The sequence below is a fragment of the Panthera pardus genome, unplaced genomic scaffold, assembly GCF_024362965.1.
Source record: "Panthera pardus isolate Hobbes unplaced genomic scaffold, ASM2436296v1 HiC_scaffold_16, whole genome shotgun sequence".
Lineage (NCBI taxonomy): Eukaryota > Metazoa > Chordata > Mammalia > Carnivora > Felidae > Panthera > Panthera pardus.
The window spans coordinates 41,411,726-41,435,242 of NW_026526721.1; the positions used below are offsets into that span (position 1 = coordinate 41,411,726).

General features: G+C 35.7%; 1 protein-coding gene and 1 non-coding gene across 4 annotated transcripts in view; both read left to right on the forward strand.

Annotated features, from left to right (window-relative positions):
• Window positions 1-23,517, forward strand: part of EPHA3 (EPH receptor A3) — a 355,221-nt gene that overhangs the window by 257,214 nt on the left and 74,490 nt on the right. For 2 of the 3 annotated variants that reach the window (XM_019429955.2, XM_053903238.1), the window contains exons 6-7: window positions 19,242-19,366; window positions 22,310-22,472. In XM_019429955.2, coding sequence (XP_019285500.2) covers window positions 19,242-19,366; window positions 22,310-22,472 — 288 coding nt within the window. The remainder of the gene's footprint in view (window positions 1-19,241; window positions 19,367-22,309; window positions 22,473-23,517) is intronic. The other variant, XM_019429956.2, reaches the window with a different exon arrangement.
• TRNAG-UCC (transfer RNA glycine (anticodon UCC)) lies at window positions 6,728-6,812 on the forward strand. The gene has a single exon. It is a non-coding gene; the product is annotated as a tRNA-Gly (tRNA).

The window sequence follows — 23,517 nt, forward strand, 5'->3', positions numbered from 1 at the left end:
TTGGTATTTGCTTGGGAATCCCCAAGAATGGCCAAGTAATGAAACACCTCTGCTTCTCGAACCTGAGGATGCTGCATTCTGAGCATAGGAGAACCAGATAAAAATTATTAAAAAGTAACCATTTGTGTCAGAAGAGTCACCCCTACTTAGAGTAGACAGAAAGAGAGACCTCACTGAACACAAGTGATGCCACAAATCTTCCATATAGTATCACAAACAGTCTCATCCCACTATAACAACCCTAGTCATGTTACTCAATTCCCAATATTATCATCTGTATTACAATTTACAACATCAAGAGTGAGTTGGAGACGTTGATAATGCTGTAGTAGGAATATATGCATGTGCGTGTTAGCTCTGTGTAATTGTTAACTTGCTATGTTTTTTGTGTTTGGTTTTCCTAAGCTCAGACCCAGTGGAGACTAAAAATTCCTAATGACAGAGTTGGCTATTAACTAGAGCAGACATAAATTGCTTAAGTGTCTTGAAAATCTAAATAGAGCTCTAGACAGACTTGGCTGTCATCAGTATCCCAGATAATCTTCATAGACTCAAGGTGTCTTAGTTTGCATTTTTCCAGTAGATGTTGAGATAGAATTTGAATTCAAGTTTTTTATTGGGGAGATTATCCCAGGAGACACAGGGGAGTATTAAAATGAAATAGGGAATGAAGGAAACCACCAGAAGGTGAGGTATTGGTCAGGTTACCCTTTAGGAAACCAGAAATTAAGTCTGCTGCTGAGCCTTAAGAGCTGGTGTAGCACATTTGCTTTAGAGTTATCCCTTCCAAATGAAGAGGAAGCTTGGGTATTTACACATTAACTCCCTGTCAGTCCTTGACTGAAAGCTGTTTCAAGGATGAGATGTAATTGAAGGAGTACTAATTCTTAAAACTTCCAGCCTCAAGTGTTTGGCAGAACTGACTCTGATGCTCAGAGGAAGCCCTCCCAAGTAGAGTAAGTGCTGGCAGCTTGAAATAGAAAAGTTACCCTACGTTTGTAAATTCCAAAGGGATATTATTCGGACACCAACAAAATACACATTAGGTATCCTGGATGGGTTGGAGTACTTCAAACCAGTTAGTGTTTAACTGAGGTAAATAAGTTCCATATGCATTTAAGGGAACATGGGGTATCAGTAATTTGTAAAGAAATCCAACTCTAGTGATGAGAGTGTTTTCAATCTCTATAAAGGCAGACTCCATCTGCTTTTTACATTGTTTAAACCATTGTACCTTCCACAGTGCCTGGCATGTAACAGATACACAAATTCTTTGGGAAAGAAATAATTTTATGGCATTTACTTTGATATTTTTTACTAAGGAATTAATCAAAGATACACAAAAGGGAACATTTAAAGAGATATTCTTTACATTATTAATTTAGAAAGTGCCTCAGAACAATAATAAGGAGAGCTTTAAGACTAGTTAGGATTACTGCTTTATTAAATGAAATACAAATTATATTGTCTTAAGTGTCTTTCCAGAGAACTACAATACTTCTTTAGTCTTATTCAGAGTAGTAGGAAAGAAGAATATGGGGTTAATTGTAGTTATTAACTGTTTTTCTTTAAAAAAAAATGACCATTTTTTTTCTCTTCTGTAAAATAGAAACAGAAATTATCTCATTATTTATATTGCAAAGGATATTGGTAGGTATGAATGGAGGGATTCAAATTAGAGAAGTATGTGAAAATAAGGGGAGTACCACCATTTGCTAACTGTTGTTTTAGCTGAGTTTCTTTTTTTTTTTTTTTTTAATTTTTTTTTTTCAACGTTTATTTTATTTTTGGGACAGAGAGAGACAGAGCATGAACGGGGGAGGGACAGAGAGAGAGGGAGACACAGAATCGGAAACAGGCTCCAGGCTCCGAGCCATCAGCCCAGAGCCCGACGCGGGGCTCGAACTCACGGACCGTGAGATCGTGACCTGGCTGAAGTCGGACGCTTAACCGACTGCGCCACCCAGGCGCCCTAGCTGAGTTTCTTAATAGTTTTTTGTTGTTGTTTGTTTATTTTAGAGAGAGAGAAAGAGCGCGAATGGAGGAGGGGCAGAGAGAGAGGGAGACACAGAATCTGAAGCAAGCTAAAAATTCCTAATGTCTGAGCTGTCAGCACAGAGCCTAATGCGGGGCTCGAAGTCACGAACCACAAGCTTATGACCTGAACCAAAGTCAGATGCTTAACTGACTGAGCCACCTAGGTGCCCCTTGTTTCTTAATATTTTTAATTCAAGGTTTCCTTTTTGTGGAATCAGAAAAAATAATTCTCATTTTTTAAAATAGCTTTTAGAATTAAATAAAAGAATGTGTGAGTTTAACATAAAAAAATTGATCAGCAATTGAGCATTACATAGGAAATGTATATATATATATATATATGATATACATGTATATCCACATATACATATAAATGTATATGTATATATACATGATATACATATATATATATGTGGAATACATGTAAATGTATACAATAATGCCCCTTTATCTGTGGGAGATACATTCCAAACCCCCAGGGGATGCCTGAAGCCACAGACAATAACAAACCCTATATATACTATTTTTTCCAATGCATACATACCTGTGCTAAAGTTTAATTTATTATTAGGCAGAAAGAGATTAACAATAGCTAAAAATAAAATTGAACAATTATAACATAATAAAAAATATGTGAATGTGTCTTTTCCTATCTTTCTCTCTCTCAAAATTCCTTTTTGTACTGTACTCCCCACTCTTTTTGTTTGTTTTTAAGTTTATTTATTTTGAAAGAGAGAGAGATTGATATCAAGGCTGGGGCAGAGAGAGAAAATCCCAAGCAGGCTCCATGCTGTCAGCTCAGACCCTGACATGGGGCTCAAACTTGCAAACCAGGAAATCATGACCTAAGCCAAAATCAAGAGTCTGACGCTTAACTGACTGAGACACCCAGGAGCCCCTGTACTCACCTTTCTTATGATGATGATGTGAGATGATACAATGCCTATGTCGTGAGAGGAAGTGAGGTAAATGACATAGGTCTTGTGACATAGCATTAGGGTATTACTGACGTTCTAATGATAAGTCAGGAGGATCATCTGTCACTGGACTATGGGTGACCACAGGTAACTGAAACCATGGAAAGCAAAACTGCAGATAAGATACCTATATAAATGGTACATATATATTTGTGATAGTTGATATGTTATATATTTTAAATATATTGCGTAGTGCATGCATGTAAATATGTGTTTCTGTGTAGAACTTTTAAGATTATTGCATTCAATGGGGTGCCTAGGTGGCTCAGTTGGTTAAGTGTCTGATATCAGCTCAGGTCATGATCTCACGGTTTGTGGGTTCAAGTCCTGCATTGAGCTCTATGCTGACAGCTCAGAGCCTGGGACCTTCTTTGGATTCTGTGTCTCCCTCTCTATCTCTGTCCCCCCCCGCCCCCCGCTTGTGCTCTGTCTCTCTCTGTCCCTCGAAAGTAAATAAATGTTAAAAAAATTTTTTAAAAAAGATTATTGCATTCAGATTTTATATTTCATCAGTGTTCTTTTTGTAAATATCAACTGTGGGTCTATAATTTTTCACTGGCACTGGATTTCTGATGATTCATGTAGTTTAAAGAATTTGTGTTCAAATCTCATAAAATATTTGGACTCATCATAGTTTTTTATAATTTTATATTCATTTTGATAATTAAAAATATAAATAGTTTCATCTATATTACATATCTTCCACCTATATTTGGATTAAACATGTGTTGATTTAAGGTTTCAAACATACCAGCGAAGTCAACACTAAGTATTCAGAAGCTGGTTTTGCAACTGGCACTCTTGGGATAGTTAGTCATCAATATTACTCGCCTTTTCCTTAAATGAACATTGGTAGTTAGCAATTTGTAGTCCATAAGGACCTTTTAATTTATCTTCAAAAAGTGACTTTGAACATATGTTATTTTGTTGAATTATAGATGTTAACTGAATAAATTCTTTGGTTGCATGTTTTCTTCCTACAATCGCTTGATTGTTTTCTTGTGATACCCTGCTGACTTCATGGAATGTGTTGGAAAATTTTTCTCTAAATTTGCCTTTTGCGTCTGTAGTTTTTGTAGTCACGTCTCTTATTACAAAGCTTAATTGATATAGGTTTTAGAACAAAGACATAGGTTTGCTGTTGTTCACACTTGTTTTCTTTGGGTTGATTTTTTTCTGGTCTGATTTCATGATCCACCATTTCACTAGAAGCTAGTGGTGAATTACCAAAAGAACTTACCAATGTGTTTGTATACATTTTTTTTTCTTTTTTTTTTTTAAATTTTTTTAACGTTTATTTATTTTTGAGACAGAGAGAGACAAGGCATGAATGGGGGAGGGTCAGAGAGAGGGAGACACAGAATCTGAAACAGGCTCCAGGCTCTGAGCTGTCAGCACAGAGCCCGACGTGGGGCTCGAACTCACGGACCAAGAGATCATGACCTGAGCCTAAGTCAGCCACTTAACCGACTGAGCCACCCAGGCGCCCCTACATTTTTTTTTCTAATTCATAAATGAGAAGAACACGGGCATTATATTGATTATGTGTAATTGGCTATGCATTTGGATGCTTAGCATGGAATACAAACGTAGTGGAATATTCATTCCACATGTACTCATTTGCAAATTTTATACATTGTGTAGGACCCAATATCTGGCCTTACAGAACTCTTGTTTCAGGATCCCCTTTCAGAGTATTAAACCAAACCATTATAGCCTCAAATCAAATTGACAGTCATTTATTCCCAAGGTTAACAAAAAAAATGAAAGTACCACACGTTAACCATCCAGGAAAGTAAGATAGATACATAGATCCATAAATGCATGTATGAAAACCAACTGTGAGCCTCCTAGATTGTAACTGGGATAGAAAAACCCAGTTGTGTTTGGAGAATGGACTGCCAGGCATCCCAAACCTCAAGTTTGCTTTGCCTCTAGCATTTTTCCCTTATTTTTTTCTAGCTAGGTGCATTTTGAAGGAAATTTAACTTGAAAAGCATGTTTCTAAAGTGAAACCACAGACTGAGCAATGTGAATAGTAATGATTCTTGGCTTATTGTTTTTTCAATTCCAGAAGGAATCTGACAGACCAAGTCTGTAACAAGTAATATTGCCTATATAATGGTTTCACACAGTAACAAGTAATAATGCCTATATAATGGTTTCACACAGATGTGTCCTTTTTTTTTCAACAAACAAGCCTGAAAATTAGAAAAAAATAATATTTGGAACACAGTAGAAAAATGTTTAAAATTATTCAAAGCCATACAATTAGTGTAACCACTTCTCAATATCAGTAACGATGTATACTACTATTATTCATATATACGTATATATGTACATATATATATATATATATATATATATACCTATTCTTTTATATATATGTAACTTTATTGGAGTGTGTTTTATGTCTCATGAAATTTGCCCATTTCAAGTGTACAATTCAATAATATTTAGAAACTCTTCTGACTGATGCAACCATTGCCCTACATCAGTTTTAAGATACTTTTAACCCCCTAATAAGTAAATGATGAAATTATCACTGCCTTTGTTGAAGCTTTTTTTTTTAATAGAAATTCTAATTTAAGAGTCTTTATGTTGAATTTAGTTTTTCACAAATAAAACAACACAAAGTGACTTGAGTTTAGTTCACAAGCTGGGGAATGAATGTTTAGAATTTTTCCACACTTTAGGTAAAATATACCGTCTTCCTGTGCAAACTGAAGTTTACACAGCTCTGTCTAAGAACTCTTGCTCTGTGTAGACTAAAGACTGTTAGCTATTGGGAATTGGAAATGCAGGAAACTAACTACACACATTAAAACGAAAGCCAAATACTTAACAAGTATTACTATTTTGGTATCCACATAATTTTCTTTTTAGCTTTACTTATGCAGTCCAAAAATGGAACAACTTAAATCTTTTTTTTTTCGAATAAGCTACAATTTTTATGTTGCATGTGAAAATTAATTTGCTGTAGTCCTTAAAATTCTAAGGTCATTCATGTGGAGTTTACATAATTGCAAAAATATGTATTGATGCATTTTCCTTATTTGGATGGACTTGAGAATTAGAATTCTTCCAAAACTCATGCTAGCTCAAAAGGTATTTGACAAAAATTCTTTAGATAAATTAATCTTGTTCCTGGAGCTAAAGAGGTCAAACCACAGGCATCATGGAAATTAAGCAGCAGGTAGTCTTCCTCTGCAATTTCCCCTTTGTTTTCTGCTTATATTTTTTTAGAATCTGTTTGTGGGGAATAAAATGTTATTTATTGCAATTAAATGTTTGCATTTCTTAATCAAGTGATATGAGGTAGAGAAAGGGAATTTGGGGCAAAAAGAGTTTGGGAAGTATTACTAAATGCAAGCATGAACAATGCAAATGTTACAGCCAAATAGAAATTTTTCAGGCATGATTGCTTTTAGAAATCTGTAAGTCTCTGCTGGTGTGGATTTTGTTTGTATAAATATGCAAACGTACCCGAATTAGCATACTTCCCACCTGCATCCTTCAGACAGCTAGACTACAAAAAATTAATAAACACAACCTCTTTTTTACTACTTAATTTGTTAAATTTTAATTGAAATTAGATAATGGGTTTGGGATGCATAATTTGAAGAGATGTGGAGTGCATATGAGGATTCATGTAATTGTCAAATGCATTTGACTCTTTCCTATTTTACTTAAAAATTTTCAGGTGATGGGGCGCCTGGGTGGCTCAGTCGGTTAAGCGTCTGACTTCCGCTCAGGTCATGATCTCACGGTTCGTGGGTTCGAGCCCCACGTCGGGCTCTGTGCTGACAGCTCAGAGCCTGGAGTCTGCTTCTGACTCTGATTCTGTGTCTCCGTCTCTCTCTGCCCCTCTCCTGCTCATGCTGTCTCTCTCTGTTTCTCAAAAATAAATAAATGTAGAAAAAAAAATTTAAAAAAAATGTTTCAGGTGATTTCTTTCAAATTAACAAATAAAGACTATTTTTTCTTCAACAGTATAAATATATCATAAATAAGTCACTAGCATCAAGGTAATATAGAAGTAGGTCTGCTCAGGGGCACCTGGGTAGCTTAGTCAGTTAAGCAAGCATCTAACTTTGGTTCAGGTCATGATCTCATGGTTGGTGAGATGGAACCCCTCATCTGGCTCTCTGCTGTCAGCCCTGAGCCTACTTCAGATCCTCTGCTTCAGATCTCTCTTTGCCCCTCTCCACCTGCACTCTCTTCCTCTCTCTCAAAAATGAACATTAAAAAAATAGTAGGGCTGCTCAGGAAGATGATTTTATGGTAATCAAATATTCTATATAGTTACTCACCAAAAATCTTCCTTCCTGGAATACTCCCTTGGTCCCTCCCCCCCTTTTTTTTTCAATCCAATGAGTATTTCTGTATGTAAGTAAATTGGATAGGTCTGAATTAATTTTGAAAATCTGATTTTGAATGTTGGACCAGCCTTTGCAGATTTTCTGGTATGGGAGGTTTGGGCTTTTACCTCCCTAAAGGAAGAGATCAACCTCCATGATTCCTAAAGAGGACTTCCCTCCCTGCTTCAGTTAGTCTCTGCTGCACTCAGGGTAGAATCGCTGGACATATGCAAGCCATAGGGGCCCGGCCTTCATAAGCCATACACCAAGCAGAATTTCTCAACATTTTTTTCTGCTTCCACACACAGAATCGATAATATCTAGATATAACATATACTTCTATGGTGTACATTTATGGAGGGATAATGCACTATAAAAATTCATGATTCATACAACAGTGAGAAATAATGGTTGCTCACTCATGCATGTGATACTTATAAGGACAGTTGTCATTCCTTCAGGAGTAAATCAATTTCTCACTCACCCAAGAATGTTTGTAAGTGAAAGTAAGTTATTATAGGGCCACGCTTGAATTCAACAAATTCATGAATGCATGCGTGTGTGTGTGTGTGTGTGTGTGTGTGTGTGTGTGTTTCAAATACTGGTGCCTCAATTAAAGTTAGCTATTTATTACTTGTGACAGAGACCCCAACTGACCCTACACAACAATGGTTTAAAAGTGAACCCTTGAATAATTCTGGACTGACACAACGAGGGATCATGTTCTCCTTTTTCTTTTCTTTTCTTACTTGTATAAAGGAGGGATCCAGTAAACAGAACAAAAGGGTTTACCTTGGGCCTCAAGTATGCCACGTAGGAGTAGGTCCAGGTAAGAGCATTAGCTTATGAGTTAGTGTCTAGTGTCTAACGATGTGATGTGGCTAAAACCATGGAGCTGATGAGCAGAGACCCAGGAGCCCAGCAGATAGCAAGCCTCTAAGTACAGAAGGATCTCTTCCTTAAATAGCATAAAATGTTAAAACTCTGTACTATTAAAACTACTGTAGGCTGGTTTTAAACCTTAGTCGGTTGGACATCAAAGACAGTGCATCATGGAAATCTCTGGATTTGTTGGAGTGACACAAAAACAAAATTACAACAAGACGGTGTGCATGCCAGGTATTTCCTTAGATAGCTCATAGTGCTGTCAAGAAGAGGTCTTTTACTTGCTTCAAATAACTTCTAGACAATATTCCACTACTATAATTTTCTGAAAATATCGTGTTTATTATTATTCAGGTATAGTGAGACCGAGAGACCAGGTAGGAGATGATTGTTATGAAGTAGATAGTTTGTTCCTCACACTTCTCAGGGGAAGGGGAGAATGCCACACCATAGAGGGTCACACAGAGAAATGGCTGGGTCAGTCAGGAGGGGGAAGGAGCAGGCGGAAAGCATGGGCAAGAGCCTTTATTGTGGTTTCTGTGGGAAAGGCGAGGCAAGATAAGTAGACCTACGATTGGCTAGTTTGAACAATTTCAGTGGACTTTGAGGTATAGGGACTCCCTAGCTGTCTGGTACCTGGCCGTGGGATGATTATGGCAGAGACATATTGCCTCCTGGGGTATAAATCTAGATAGAGAAGGCTCTGGATTTATTAGTTTGCCTATGAAAAACACCCTCCTTGGTCAGTCTTTGCTATTCCTAGGAATTGTCTGGCCTTGGGAGAGGCAGTCTATCCCAGTCAGCAAGGCTTCAGATGCCAGAGCATCAGGAACACAGAAAATAAGAAGAGATGGTTAATACAGTGACATTGTAAGATCTGAGTAAAAAATTCTATTTTTGCCTCTTTTTAAATTGAAGCAACATTTATATATAGTGAATCATATTAATTATAAGTGTAAAATTCAATGACTTTTGACAAAGATACCTACCTCACTCAAAATATAGTGTATTTCTATTAGTGACTTTTCTGTCTGTCTACAGTTAGTTTGCCAACAAAAAAGTTTAATTTATTTAAGGCCAGTATATATTTTGTCTTGTTTACTATAACTCTAGTATATATTTTGTGTATTATGATAATAAATATAAAATTATAAATAAATATAAAAACTATAAATAAATATAAAACTATAAACTATAAAACTATATGATATATGAAAGTTATATAACATAAATTTTTCTCCCCATTTCTGTCTTGATTGAGCACATAAACCAAATAGCTCAAGAGGGTAATCTTTTTGATTATATTTCCTACCATTATGTGTAAAGTGGAACCAGCATAAATGTCAGTCCTCTCCTGTACTCACAATGTATTTAAGTTGTACCTCTCCACTCCTGCAGTAAATTAGAAAGCAGCAAGCTCTGTGTCACAGGCTCGACAGAGGGTGCCACCAAGGTCCAGAGCAGTTCCATCAGTCCTGTGCTGCAATGTAGCAGCTGTACCCCTGAGTGACTGTGAGTCAGAACAGACCTATTACCTCAGCAGCCCTTTAAAAGAAACAAACAAGCAAAAACTCACAATGTGGTTAGCTTAGTTATAATCTAAACTTGGTTCTTCATTCACCTGGGCTTGACTTTGCACCATAATCCTTTTCCCACCACCATATTTCCATTAGCCACATTGAACAATTGTCCCTCTTAATCTTTGAATCAGTCTATACTAAAATGGCCTTGTCTGAACTAAAAAGTTGTATGAGATATTATCTGATTTTGCCCAAGAGTTCATATTTAGTTATTTACTTTGATTACTGACTTGAATTTTGAAGCTTGTACTCTATTGTCTTTATTTTGTGGATACCACTCAATTAGGACAACATGCAGGGGATATTGTTGAAAGTAATCTACATTGGTTGGGAACTTGGGATATTAAAATCCCATCAAAGCAACTTTTCTAAATATATAACTAGGAAAACACCTAAAGGACAACTTTTAACAAATAATCAGGATTTAGATATTAAGACTCACAAAGTCAAGATATAGCTTCTGGAAATTTTAAGATATTGAGAAACTTTAAGATATTGAGATATGAAATGAGGAATTCCTGAAACAACTTTTGGCTGTCTGGGAGGGAAGATTCTATCCTTTCCATGTAGATTACTTATATTATCTCTGGAATACATTTTTTCTAAGTTTAGGCCTAGGAAAATAGCTAAAATTGTAAAGCAGATATTTTCAGAAATAAAGAACATTGTGTATTTCAAAATAATGTGTGCATAGCCAAATGCCTATCTAGGAATTTTGAAAGTACTTTATGTTTCATGTGTAATTTATGAAGAAAAAGAAGAACACCCCAGATTTAGGTGAATTTCATTTGTCTCACATAAAGAGTGAAACACAACCAGACCTTCCAGGAGCACTATATCATCTGTGTAAGAAAGAACATTAGGTTAAAATGCACACATACAAATACACACACATATACACACACACAAATGTTTAGATGAAGAACCAACTATCAATATCATTGCCTTGTATATCAAAGCACGATGTCTTTGGATAGGGCTCACTAGAATGTGAAACTGTAGAAACTTTGAAAGTATGCATGGTCCTCCAAAAGACCTAAAGAGAAAAGAATATTGTAGAACATCTCAGCAAATCTAAGGAACATATTTTATTTTTGTCTAAAATGTAATCATGTTGTAGATATATAGAACCTCTTCAGGAATCTCAGTATTTTTATGATAAGTTTGCTAGTATGCTGCACTTTTCAAAGACAAATAGTTAAGAAAAAACTTTTATTTGCTCTAATTTCTGTTATTTCCTACCTACATGATTCTTTATTTTAGACATTAGTCAACTCCAAGTGAACAATAAGAGTTTTTAAAATAGCTACTTATCAATATTAACCTCTTTCATATTGCAACATTATTTTTAGAAACCCGTGGTTTACCTTCCATATATTTTCGAAGCCATATTACATATGTGAGATAACAGAAAATATATATTAGTCTCTGTCCCCAGTTCCTGGCACAGAGCTCCTAAAACTCTTGTAATTTTCTCTTTTTTTTTTAATGTAATATTTCTTTATTTTGAGAGAGAGAGAGAGAGAGAGAGACTACAAACAGGGGAGGGGCAGAGAGAGAGAGGGAGAGAGAGAGAATCCCAAGCAGGCTCCCCACTGTTAGCACAGAACCAGATATGGGGCTCAATCTCATGAACAGTGAGGTCATGACCTGAGCCAAAACAAAGAGTCAGACACTCAACCAACTGAGCCACCCAGGTTCCCCAAACTGTTGTAATTTTCTAAGTGATAGAGCAATAGGAGCATTTTTTGTTCTAGTACTTGGTCTTTGACATCAGTTGCCGACACAGGACTCCTGAATCTCTTGTAATTTCCCGGGTCAGAGGTGCGTCTGTTGTTCTAATGAGGTGACTCTGGGTGAGTTTTCTGGATGGCTCCTGGATGAGGACTGGTCAGTGGAAAGACCAAGCCACGGTTAGAAGCTTGGAATCTTCAGCCCTGTCACCCTGGCTCTTGAGAAGGGAGAAGGGCTGAACATGGAGTTAAGCTTGATCATACCTACATGACGAAGCCTCTGTAAAAATCCCAATAGTATGGGGTGTGGAGAACTTCCAGGTCTATAAGTGCATCCATGTACCGGGAGGTGACACACCCGAACCCCACCAGGAGAGAAGTTCCTGTGCTTGGGACCCTCCCTGACCTTGTCTTGGATATCTCTTTATATTATTTAATGTATTGATAAATGTAAGTATTTTCCTGAGGGCTGTGAGCCATTTTAGCAAATAAATCAAAGGGGAGGAGGAGGTCATGGGAACCTTTGATTTGTAGCCAAGTCAAACCGAAATTTTACGTAATCTGGGAACCTACTACTTGCAATTGGTATCTAAATGGGTGACAATCTTGTGGGACTGAGCCCTTAACCCATGGATTCTGATGCTATCCCTAGTAGATGATGTCAGAATTTAAACCGTAGAAATTACTTTTCTCTTTACTATAGACAATTAATGACATAATTTTATAGATAAGGGTATCTCTGCTAAACATATTATGGTTGTTATTTTGGTTTGAATTTTATTATTTTAACATCAAGAGCTAAATGGAACTTATCTTTGAAAGGAAATAACCACAAAATATATTGTATAGTTTACTGTAAAACTAACCAAACTGCATAGCTAGTTTTATACAAGGTTGTCATGGCATTAGGCACTGAAGATGCTGAGGGGCTTATAATGTAGCGCGAAGACATATTGGTAAGCAAATTATGCAATTACAACCTAATGCAGTAGGCTGAACAATAAGAGAATGAACAACTATTCTGTACATCAGAACAGAGGAAGAAGCTGCTTAATATCGCCTAAGGGACTCAGGAAGGGCTTCATGGGAGAATTCTATTAGCCGTGGATTTCTAAGGATTATAAATACAAGAGCGTTTTCACATGGAAAAGGAAGAGATTGAGTGTTCCAGACAGCTAATGTAGCAGCACACTGTGGACAGATGACCGAAGGAATCATCTTCAGAGTTTTAGTTTGAAAGGAGAGCAATAATAATAAAGCTGGTATGGGTGTTGCCGTCTTACGAAGAATCTTAAATAATTACGTGATGAATTTCAAATGATATCTCTCATTGTAGTTCAGAATTTCCCAAATGTGAGATCTTAAGAGTTTTCTAATACAAACTTCTTTTTTTTTTAATTTTTTTTTAACGTTTTATTTATTTTTGAGACAGCGAGAGACAGAGCATGAACAGGGGAGGGTCAGCGAGAGGGAGACACAGAATCCGAAGCAGGCTTCAGGCTCTGAGCTGTCAGCACAGAGCCCGATGCGGGACTCGAACTCACGGACCGCGAGATCATGACCTGAGCCGAAGTTGGCCACCCAACCGACTGAGCCACCCAGGCGCCCCAATACAAACTTCTTAAAACTAGATTCTTAGACCTTTCTTTCATTTCTTATATTTAGTTAATAAGCTTAGAGAAGACTGATTTGAAATTATGAAATTTTGAAAGAGGGCAGGGTTAATGTTTCATTTACTTTATAAAATGATAAGTCATCAAAAGGTGAGAAAGTTGCATTTCTGGAAAAATTGAGATGAAAACTATAGAATCCAATGTAGGTGAAAAACGACAAGAGTTTGAACTGAAACAGGGATGGAAAAGTAGAATTGAATAAAGAAAAGCCATCAGCTTTCAGAGTTTGAAGCTGTTGGCTTGGAGGGTTGTTGGTGAGGGAGAATATATAAAGAAGTTTAACTCTGAAATTCAAACTGGTTAGTCTGTAAAGATAGTGAGTCCTGAGACCCAAACAGGAAATTCCGGACAGCAACAGGTTGAGGAAATCAGGATTGGGGTGGTGAGATGGAGAACATTAAACTATGAATGATTATGCTAATTCAAACCCAAGAGTGTTTCTGGATTTAATAGAAGGGTTCACTTCCTAAAAACCAAGAAGGAAATGTTCTTAAGTGGGCATTGTAATGAATGGTACAAAAATATAAGGGAGTAATGCTTTGAAAGGCATGTCTGATTCAAAGTAAAAATCTTTCAACCATTTACTGCATAATATTTTCCCATGGAGATAATTTTAAAAAGCTTTGGCTCACTTAGAAAAGAAATACTGAGCCCTCTTTGTTATTACTTTAACTGGTCCAATCTCTAAACCACAGATACCTCAGAGGTTCATTAGAAATTCCCAAACCCAGAAGGAGGAAAGTCCCAATAAAAACAAACACACCAAACCAGATCCTTTAGGAGTTGAATTTTGAAGTTTTGACTTCCTGATTCTAAGGATGGGTCATATTTTAGCTGCAGAATAATAGTAAACGTAGCTTGAATATACCACAGCTAAAATAATGAATCTCTTCCATGTCTGTCAGTAGATTTGGCGTGTAAGTATATCATGTGTAATTCAAATACAAATTGTAAACCATACAAGCCCCATCTCTAAGCCAATCTCTTTACCTGGAAACCTCTTTAGCCCAACATTTTCTGCTTCTTCATTGAAATCTGTTTTTTTGATTATTTCATTAGATGCAGTCAGTGGCTCAGGTTACACTGGCAATGAGAGAAAATATTGCCTTTCCTTTATAAATAAATAACTGGGGTTCAATTATCAACTATTGAGGGTTATACTTCTCTTATGTCACTGTCCTCTGGACTACCCATTACATGTTTCTGATTCAAGAGGCTACCAATTGCAGTGGTCTGGAACTAGGCAAGTAAATACCCAGTGTACATTCAATCCTTGGTTCCCAGGAAGTGATGTCTCCCCAGAATAGAAATTGAAACCATTTGATAGCAGATTTTACAAAACACATATTACAAGATAACATAAGGTGAAAATATCGGTATAGGTCTATGTAATGACCAAAGAAAATTTTTAATTTTTTTTTCAATGTTTATTTATTTTTGAGAGAGAGAGAGAGACAGAGCTTGAGTGCGAGCGGGGGAGGGGCAGAGAGAGAGAGGGAGACACAGAATCCAAAGCAGGCTCCAGGCTCCAAGCTGTCAGCACACAGCCCGACACGGGGCTCGAACCCACGAACCGCGAGATCATGACCTAAGCGAAGTCAGACCCTTAACCGACTGAGCCACCCAGATGCCCCAACCAAAGAAAATTTTTAAAGAAGAATTAATTGAAAGAGCCTTGAGCAAGTCAGCTGTGACACCACAGAATTTTTGTAGTACCTTGAAGGGTCATAATTTTTCAGTGGTATAATGTAAGTATAGGAAGGCTTCGTGGAAGATGATTAACTGTGTGATTCCTGAGCCTCTCTTTCCCTTCCAACCCTTTTCTCTTGTATGTGTATCCTTTTTTTTTTTTTTTTTTTTAATTTTTAACCTTTATTTATTTTTGAGACAGAGAGAGACAGAGCATGAATGGGGGAGGGGCAGAGAGAGAGGGAGACACAGAATCGGAAGCAAGCTCCAGGCTCTGAGCCATCAGCCCAGAGCCCGATGCGGGGCTTGAACTCACGGACCGCGAGATCGTGACCTGAGCTGAAGTCGGACGCTTAACCGACTGAGCCACCCAGGTGCCCCATCTTGTATGTGTATTCTTTTAGGAAACATTTCAGTTAAAATATAATACATTTCACTGTATAAGTGTATCATGTCTCCATTCTTCATTTTCCAGAGGACATGTATATCCAGTTATACCCAGAACAGCAAAAGCAAAGATCAAATAATTGTTCCCTCTCAAATACCAATATAACCAAAATGTATTTTATACACCAAGACATTATTTGAAAGAGGGTCATTAACTTACTAAAAATTATTTTCTTCTTACTGTTTTAATTTTTCTTGTTACCCCTTTTTCATATTTTTTTCTCTGTATAACTCTGAATTTACTAATCTGCATTAAAGCCTGGACCAGTTTCATAGCAGCCTATTTTGTCATCAACTTCTTTCTCTTAATAAGATAGTCATTTTAGTAATGTATCATTTAATATATATAAAAGAGGCACCAGATTAAAACTCTTAATCTTGGGCTATTGGGGTATTGACCAGTAATTGTTGTTTTAGCTTATAGGACCCACATTTTGCTGGGAAAAAGCTGTGTCTCCTTCTCCTATGTAACTTCTCACTCTAGGTGAGAGCATTTTTCTAGTTTTAGGAGATATATATATATATTTAGGAGATATATATATATATATATATATATATATTTTTTTTTTTTTTAATTAATTTATTTATTTTGAGAGAGAAAGGGAGAGAGAGTAAACTCTCAAATGTGCACCAGTGGGCAAAGGGCAGAGAAAGAGGGAGAGAGAGAATTTCTAGCAGGCTCTGTGCTGTCAGCACAGAGCCTGATGTGGAGCTCAATCTCAGGAACTGTGAGATCATGTCCTGAGCTGAAATCAAGAGTAAGACAACGGATTGAGTCACCCAGGCTCCCCTAGATTTTTTTTTCATTCCATGTAACTATTACCTGCCATTCTTACAAATCAAAGTTAAAAAAAAAAAAAAGGAAATGAAGACCAAAAAATCAAATCTATTTTATGATATATATGCAATACCATGTTCTGTTAAATACAAAATATAATAATAAATTTAAAGGATTTGTATGGATTTTGGAAACTAGCACTTTGAACAAATCACCCTTTAATACCTGGAAACTAACTTAAAGAGATGTAATCCATATCACTGTTTCTCATTAATATTACAAATTCTGTGAGCACTTAAGGAAGTGTGGATAAATTATACTTCAAGACATGAATTCGGAGTGTTCTAGAAAATCTTTTAAAGAGCACTGATACAGTGTAATGCCCACGGAATTCATCTCTTCCTGCAGTATGTTTCATTATGTCTTAAAATTATTTATTAGGAGAGAGAAAAACAATTTCTGTTAATTATTTATGAATATTAAAACATTGATGAGCATTACCTAAATGTGACAGGATCCCAGCTGGTGCACAGGGCTGACACTGCTGAAATGTAGCCAACACAAGAGGCGTGCACGAAAAGAGCAGAACAAATGACTTAACAGGGGCCTAAAAGCAGCAATCAGAAGAGGTTCATTTAACTTAGAGAAGGCACAAGCTCCGACCAATTGCCTCTACTTAAGTAAGTGTGGAATTACAAAAGACTATTTATTACAGTCGAACAGGGCCCTGCAGCTTGCTCAAAGATCTTTGAAGAATTTCAGCAGTTATCAAGTCTTGCTCAGTGCAGAAGCAGTAAACGTTGGGCAGATCCCAAGCAGCCTGCAAAGCTTTCATTAAAAAGTTAATACAGCCTTCCTCACAATTGTTCTTTGAAATGAATTATTTTCTCTCTCATTTTTTGTTTTTGTTTTGTTTTCGTTTTGTGTTGTTGTTTTATTTTTGTTTTTTTTTAAGGAGAGATGCCATACATGGTAATTTTCAAAACTTCTCTGAAAACTGTATTTTAATTGTTAGGAAAAATAAACCAGTTTCATGGTGATATGGAATGAATGAATGTAGGGTCTCCATGGGTTTACTAAGAAAGTGTTCCAACATCAAGAATCTTTGAAATGCTCTGTAAGTATATATTAAAAGTTATTCCATTAATGGATTTATTTCAGCACGAAAATTAGTGGAATTTCTACATTTTGTACAAAACAATATTTATTTCCCAGGACATTAGTGCTACAACTTTTCTATTAACAATTAACGAATTGTTGTTTTGTTTTGTTTTTTAAATATAAAGGTTAAAGTAAAAGAAAATAATTCTCAAAAATTAACATATTTTTGTTTATTTATAACTGAATGATGTATTTAGAAACATTGAATACATTTATAAAATTTTAATGAAATATAACCAAAATAAATTATCCTTTGCTAAGAATCAATTCAAGAGCAGCAAACCAGTACAGGTTGGAGGGGTGAGGGTGCTGTGAGGCCAATCCAAGAAATAAAACAATAATATTGAATAGACAAAAATTGAATATGAAAGGTAAATGATGTTAAGTTACATGAAAGGATGTTAATTGCTAATGGGAATAAAATATGGTTAAGAAAATATATTTACTTTCCCATCAGAAAAGCAACAGCTACATTTTTCCTTGGCAAAAGATTAAATTATCATTCCCAGGCCATTAAATGAATGAAGCTTTAATTACAAAAGAGTTCAGAAGATCTTACAAATAATAGAAATAGGAGGATGGGGAATTTATTGAAGCGGATTTTTCATTTAGATTTACCCTTTCTAATACAGTGTCACGAGGCAAGCTTAGCAAAAGCTCTATTTTAAGTAAGGAATACAAATGAAAGGCATTTACAGACAGGAACAATTTAAGAGGTTAGATGCAAACGTCAGCATGGGACAATCACAGAAACATCAAATCCACAAATAGGAATCTTCCAATGCTGGCTATTTTGGGGAATACAAATACACAGCGTTCTAATGCTTCTTGATTGAGAAAAATCTGTAAGAAAATAGGTTCTTTAGCAGTGAAAACAATTCAACAGTTAATGTACTTGATAATTCTTGATTTTTGTATTGTTTCATGTTTGCAATTTCTTTTGCTGCATTCTATTAGGGCAGAATGCTGCTGAACCCAACAGTGAGATATTTCAGTTGGCCAGTGTACCAAGGTTGAGATTTGAAACCAGAAGTGCACTGAGGGATAGTACGCATTTTTTTTAATGGAAGGACTTAAGGAGGATATCACTTAAAATATATTTAATCTTCCATTAGAAATGAAGTAACCGTATGATATCTGATCCAAACAGATGATTTTTATTCATATTCTGTACTTTAGATAATGCATAGCAAAACATAACAAATACAGAGTCAACACCCAATAAGACACCTCAAAATATGTCCCAAGATTTGTGACACGAAGTGTATTCAGTTCCTTGGTATTTTTATTAAATATATATATTTTAAGAAATAAAAATGTAACAGCAGAAGATTGTTGTTTCCTGATATTTTTATTCATGAGAGATTTGGTTAGAAGTCAAGACCTACTATAATATGTTCTAAACCCTGTGTATTTTACAATACAGTAAATATTATTATTATCTATAGATACCAAGGGACTCCTGGTGTGTAATGGATTCCAGTCCTCTTAAAGAGTTGCATATGAAAATGTTATCAATGAGCTGAAGAATCTGGCATTAATAACTTTGCAACATTATAACAAATAGGTAGCCCTGATTTTTTGTTCTTTTTTTAATATATCAAATATATTTCATTGCTTACATTATAGTAGCAGATTGAAAACATCTGCTCACTTGCCACTAGTCCACCAGCAGCTGAAAATCTCAGTTCATTTTCCATAGGCCTGTATGTACCAAGGCTATAATCCAGCTGCTGAGGCTTGATATGGGGCCAGATTAATACTCCAGAGCCTTTGAAATGGAGATAGTGCTTTCTTGCCAAAGATTAGAGCAATGATAGCTTGCATTTGCTTGTTCCCTTCTCGTTCTGCTCTTCCTTACCGGCCTTCCCAATTGGATTGATTTGTGTCCTCCCCCATCCCCTCCCATTTTCCTTACAGCTCCATCACCTGTCATGACGATTAAGAAGGATCGAACATCCAGAAACAGCATCTCTTTATCCTGGCAGGAGCCTGAACACCCTAATGGGATCATATTGGACTACGAGGTCAAATACTATGAAAAGGTGGGGAGATGACGTTAAAGGGTTGGGCTGTGTAGGGAAAGAGGTTACCTTCTTATGAGCTGTGCACTTGCAAAGAAACCAATGGCATTGCTAAGAAATGGTAGAGCTCTGTTTGGAACTTGGGTCCTCTGATACCTTTGATTTATAAGTAGAGTGGTTTTTGAAATCACTGTGCCAAATATCCCCCATTCTATAGCAATAAGCCACAGCAAAGATGTCAGTACCAAACTGAAGCCATCTAGTTATGGCATTGGAAATGACGTTTTTCCTTCTACATTGAGAGACCCCTGTTCTATCAGCTATTTCACAGTGATTCCTTCATCTCTTGATGGTGTTCCTTAGTTTATTGCCTAGGCATCGTTTCCTGACCTTCACATTCACATGAATTTCATTCAGTACAGATACTGAACTGTTGAACTTTGAACTAATAACAAAACCATTGTATAATTGAACTGACAATGAAAAGCTTTCTTGATGTCGTACAAGGTAATTTAGAAGGTGGGCATAGATGGATGAGTCTGGTCCACATCATAAAATTGTGATTCCGTAATACAATTATAAAAATAGGTACATGATTATTTATAAGTAGAATTTAGGATATAGTATTTCATCACTCTAAATGGCACTTATTTTTCTTTGGTTATAAATTATGGTGAGGTTTGAAAGCAAGATGTATTCAAATCTTATCAGAGGTGGGTGGTTTTATAGCTACCAATGTGAACGAAACATATTTGTGTGCAGTTTACAAAGTATTTCAAGGTGAATTAAAAACAAATTGTGCATTCGTAGAGCACTTCATAGAACAATTCTGCATACATTATTTAATTTTGAGCTGTCTGATAATCCTACGAAAGTGGGCAAATAGGTTCATCCACAAATAAGAAAACAGAGTCCATGGCATTATTTGAATTTCTCACAAGCTCACTGCTAATAAACAGGTATCTGTTTTGATTCCAGGCAGCCATGACTCCTCCGTTAGTATGTTTCCCTGTATTACAAGCCTTGCTCTACCTGAGTATGGATTATTAGAGAATTAGTGGTATAAACAGTTGTGCAAAAAAAAAAAAGTAATGTATAAACATTTATCTACATTGTGTAGTTATTCTCTTTATTGAGGGTAATGTATTTCACAAGTATGATGCCATTTTTTTCCATACCGCCACATGCAGGGAAAGGAATGTCTCTCTCATTAAAAGAAAACAAGAGGCCTAATAAACTTCACTGTGCTAAAGTCATAGTATAAATAACTTATATCCTAGCTTTTGGTGCTCCACTGTGACACTGTGAAATACTCATCTGATCGAGATCTTCTGTTTTTAAAAGTGTGACAAGATAGATTGGGCAAATATAAGAATCCATGTTTTATACACAATGCAACAAAATAAAAAAAAATTAATGATATGCCTCAGTTCAGATTAGATAACAAAACCAGAAAACACCCAACCTTTAGACATTTAGAGCTAATTCAAAAATACAGTTAATCTATGTTCATATCTTGACAAACATACACAAAATTCTGAAATTGTCAGATTCTACCAACAAAGCACAATGCACATCCTTATATTAAAATAATATTAACCAGTGCAGGAAGAAAATGGCTGAATCTACTTTTTAATCCTTAAACATTTAAAAATTTGATGCAAACTTACTTGCAATATTATCTTTAATATATACATTTATATAAATACTTATTTTTATCTTAAATATCTTTTATCTTAAATCATAAATTTAAAAATTATTCTCAAATACATATACACATATATGGACACGTGTATATACACATATATGTATACATATATATATGTATATATGCACACATATACATATGCATATACATATATATAATGATGCTTAGAAATGTTTTGAATGTTTCACTAGATTTAAGTTCTGTAAGGTCTAGCTTTCTTTTACTTTTTCTTTTTTTGTTTTTAAGGTCTAGTTTTCTTGACTGTTTACTTCACTAATGATGATGAACAGATTCAAGTTCCAGGCATATGCTCAATTTTTTAAAAAATGAATTAATTCTTTCTGTAAAATAAATATATTTGATCCTCTTTATTATTTAATATACCAACTCAAATGTGATTCAATACATAACCAGCATCATTAACTAAAAAATGTGTGTAATGTACAACTTTTTTTCTGGTAAATTCTGTTATTTTGGTTGAGGATATCCACTTCGGGCCCCGGCACAGGTGCAGGGCATTCCACCATTGTTCAAAATCAGGTTACCCATAAAGTGCTCAGTATATGTTAATGTGCCTTAGGGGAAAAACACAATTCTCTGAAAATCCGAGTTTTGCACACAAGGCTTGACACAAAGACTTTACTGTTACTTTGCACTGTGAATTTCCTAACATACAATGTAAGTGTCCTGGAGAAGCTCCTTTGGGGAAATGTCTCTAGGCTTTGATCTGAAGATATCTGTCTCTGCTAAACCACAGTGACTTAGATTAAATACAGTGCACATATAAGTGATGCTGAGAAATTTAATGTAGCGCTATATGTAAAACCTGGGCCTTTTTAAAGTTTAATATTTTATAATTGATATCTTTCTGAGAATCAGTAGGGCATCCCTATTAGGTTTAATTCAAAAGGGTATGTTCCTCTTTGTAAGTTTATTTTTGAAATTGGATTGAAGCTTTCATTCAGGGTTGGCTGTGAAGAAAGCATATCATTTGCATGTTCACTAACCAGTAAGAATGAAAACTAACTTTTCCTGCTTTATGTGCAAGACACAAATCATTTTATCCAAATTAGGAAATTCGGTATATATTGTTAGCTTCAAAATGCCTCTGTTGTGTTCAGAGAGTGAAATAATTGTCACCTCTTTTATATGTCCTATGTTAAAATCTGAAAGAACTGGTTTTGGGTGGCTCACCTTTTTACCATCCAATAGCCTTATGAAGATTTGATTGTAACATGATTTTTCTTACCTCAAAGCAGGAGCAAGAGACAAGTTATACCATTCTGAGGGCAAGAGGCACGAATGTTACCATCAGTAGCCTCAAGCCTGACACTACTTACGTATTCCAAATCCGAGCCCGAACTGCAGCTGGCTATGGGACCAACAGTCGCAAGTTTGAATTTGAAACTAGCCCGGACTGTATGTATTATTTCAGTATAGGGTGTAGGGGGGAGGGCTGTTGCAAAGTTGTGTGATAATTCACTCTTTTTCTCCCTATCTAAATTTAGATAATATGTTGACATTTAGACACATTGAAAGTGTACTGCTTGAAATATTTAGCCGTTTATATAGCGTTGGGTCTGTAGTGTGGGTGTGCATCTGTGTGGGTTTTTTTTTCTTTTTTACAAATCAAACATATTCTAAGGCCTGGAATGCTACTGGTCTTCTGTTGGCCATAAATTGCTTTGAGGAACGCCATTTAATATGGTAACATACTCCCAGTACCTGTTCATCCAGATGTTCCAGGTTCATTGCATGATTCAGTGAACTACGAAAAGAAACTTGCTGATCCATGAGGATTTTAATATTGTTTTAATCCTTAACATATTCAATCTTGTATCACTTGGAGATTAAGGATTTTCTAAAACCTGATTTATCACCTCATTCACATTCACAAGCAATTTGGATAATCTTGTGTGTCTGACACCAAATTTGGCATAGACTGGTCTAAAATTGGCAAACATTTTCCCAGTAGCATTTCTCTTTTCTTCAAATGCATTTGCTTCATATTAGAAAAACCCTCTGCTAAAATATGATTTTCAAAAAGCTAATAAATATCATGGCCATGGTACTAAGATGGAGGGAACACAAGTTCAACTTGAATTAAGTTCAACACTTAGTTCAAGCTAAGGATTTTATTTAGTGTATTAATTAATGAGGAGACTATTATAAATTTATTTCTGTTTATTATATTCTAAAAAAGATTAAACTGGTTTATTTGTTTTTTAGATTAAACTTGTTTAAAGGAACATTTGAAGAACAGATAAATATGCATATATAAATACATATTTGTGTGTGTATATATTACAGACAATCAGGAATACTTAAATTTATTAATTTGTCCCAGACTGATTAATATCCTATAGGACAATAAATGTAATGATTGGAGTCATCTTTTCTACTGTACATAAACCAGTTCTATCTCTAGTGAACGTTTTATTTTAATTGTAATGGGAAAAATTGT